Source organism: Neopelma chrysocephalum, unplaced genomic scaffold (assembly GCF_003984885.1).
Source record: "Neopelma chrysocephalum unplaced genomic scaffold, ASM398488v2 Primary Assembly neopelma1_95833, whole genome shotgun sequence".
Classification (NCBI taxonomy): Eukaryota; Metazoa; Chordata; class Aves; order Passeriformes; family Pipridae; genus Neopelma; species Neopelma chrysocephalum.
Genome location: NW_020924490.1, coordinates 1 through 2,413, shown reverse-complemented (window position 1 = coordinate 2,413; position 2,413 = coordinate 1). Strand labels below are relative to the sequence as shown.

At 71.2% G+C, this 2,413-nt stretch overlaps 1 protein-coding gene across 1 annotated transcript; it reads right to left on the bottom strand.

Moving 5' to 3' along the window:
• Positions 1–73: 73 nt before the first annotated feature.
• LOC113981013 (aldehyde dehydrogenase family 16 member A1-like) lies at positions 74–2,398 on the bottom strand (the record flags this gene model as incomplete). The annotated part of the gene is made up of 7 exons (XM_027708245.1): positions 2,315–2,398; positions 1,511–1,701; positions 1,250–1,405; positions 984–1,175; positions 467–568; positions 246–379; positions 74–167 (listed from the first exon to the last, which is right to left on the bottom strand). Coding segments are annotated over exons 1-7 (873 nt in total), but the record flags the coding sequence as incomplete, so codon positions are not given.
• Positions 2,399–2,413: the final 15 nt, after the last annotated feature.

Below are 2,413 nucleotides of genomic sequence, written 5' to 3'. Positions count from 1 at the left end.
CCCCCCCAACCCCTCTACCCCCCCAAAACCACTCGAGACCCCCCCCAAACCACTGGAGACCCCCCCCCCCCACCTCCTCCAGGGTGGTCTCCGCGTCCCCCGCGGCGCAGCCCCCGCCGGGGTCCAGCAGGTTGAGCTCGTTGAGCCACACGAGCCCCTGGGGCAGCCTGTGGGGGGGGCAAACCTCAAACATTTGGGGTGGAGGGTCACGGGGGTGGGGGGGTCTCGGGGGGGGTCCCACCGACCTCTGGGCCGTGTCCAGGCCCGCGGTGACGTCCTGGGCCCAGACGGAGGCGGCTGCAAAGGGCAGGGACGAGGCCACGGCCGCGGCCTCAACGGGGGAGCGCACGGGGAGCAGCACCAGCACCGGCCCCGTGACCTGGGGGGGGGGGCGGGGGGTGCGTCAGGAGACCCCCAAATTGCACCAGACCCCCCCTGACCCCCCTCCCTGCCCCGGGGCACCCACCGGCTCCCGCAGGCAGCGCGAGGTGGGGGCGACCCCCGTGATCAGGGCGGGGGGGTAGAAACGACCCCCCCCCGGCGGCGGCGGCGGCACAGGCTGGAAAACCTGGGGGGGGACACGAGGGGGGGACACACAAAGGCCCTGCTGGGCAAAGAACCCCAAACTCCACCCCCCCCATAACGGCCAGAAACCCCCAAATTCCATCCCCGGGAGACCCCGAGGGGCAGGAACCCCCCAAAGTGTCCCCTGAGAGAGCCCCGACAGCCAGGAACCCCCAAACCCCAAACCCCAAACCCCACAAAGCCCAAAATCTCCCAAACCCCCCCCAAGGGGAACCCCAGCGTCCGGGAACCCCCCCAAATGACACCACGTCCCCTCCCCAGACCCCTCGTGTCACCCCAATGTCCCCATGGCCCCCCTCTCCTCTTCATTCCGGGCCTTTCACATCCCCCCTCAGGGTCTCCCCTCGCCTCAAACCCCTCCGGGTCCCCCCAAAATCCCTCCCCTGCTCCCCGCTCACCTCAGCCCCCTCCTCGAACGCCGCCCCCACCATTCCCCCGGGGTGGGGGGCCCCGGGGGGCAGCGGCCCCACGTCGGTGTTGGGCTCCAGGGGGTCCCCGACCCGCAGCCCCCCGAACCGGGCCCGGAGCCGCCGCTCCAGCGACCCCACGACCCCCTCCTGGGCCAGCACCACGCAGCCCCCCCACGGGAACTGTGGACACAAGCAGGGGTCAGGGGGGCTCCTGGAAGCCCCCCGGGCCCCCCTGAGAGCCCCCCCAGACTCACCAGGGCCGGGGGGGTCCCCACAGCCCCCACGATGGCAGCAGCAGCTCCGTCCAGGTCGGCAGAGTCCAGGACCACGACGACCACGGGGCCCCCCCGGGCCCACCCCAAACGCGGCCCCCGGCACGGGGACCCCCAGGCCAGGGCCTGCACCTGCTCCTGGGGGGGGGGAAAACACACGTGGGGATGTGTGGGGGGCACCGGGGGGCACAGGGACCCCCCCCAAGCCTCGCTCGGGTTCCCTCCACCCCATAACCCCGGTACCTGTGGGGCGCCCAGGAAGGTGACGGCGGCGACCTCGGGGTGGGTGCGGAGGGCCCGGCACAGCTCGGGGAGGGGTCCCGTGACCACGTTGAGGACCCCCGGGGGCAGAGCCCCCCCCTCCCTGCCCAGCTCCGCCAGGTACAGCAGCGGCGGCGCCGAATCGGGGGGGCACAGAACCAGCACCGTGTTACCTGCAGAGACCCCCCCCCGGAACAACTGGGACCCCCCGCGTGGATCCCTGGGACCCCCAGAACACTTGGGACCCCCAAAACACCCGGGACCCCCAAAACACCCGAGACCTCTACATGGACATCTGGGATCCCCAAAACACCCGGGACCCCCAAAATACCCGGGACACCTACATGGATCCCTGGGACTTCCAAAATACCTGGGAGCCCCAAAACACCCGGGACCTTTGCACGGACACCTGGGACCCCCAAAATACCTGGGAGCCCCTCATGGATCCCCTGGGACCCCCAAAATACCTGGGACCCCTACATGGACCTTTGGGACCCCCAAAACACCCGGGACCCCTGCAGGGATCCCTGGGACCCCCAAAGCACCTGCGACCTCTACATGGACACCCGTGATCCCACACAGACCCCTGGGACCCCCAAAACACCCAGGAGCCCTGCACAGACTCCTAGGGCCCCCCCATGTCCCCAGAGTTCCCCCCTCATCCCCAGAGTCCCCTCCTCATCCCCAGAGCCCCCCCCCTTGTCCCCAGAGTCCCCCCATGTCCCCAGACTCCCCCCTCGCCCCCAGAGCCCCCTCCTGGCCCCCAGGACCCCCCCCCCAACTCACCCATGGCCAGGGCCGGTCCCAGTTTCCAGAGCAGCCCCGGCACCGAGCAGGGCCCGGCCACCACCACGGCCACCACCCCTGGGGACAGCACAGGGGGGG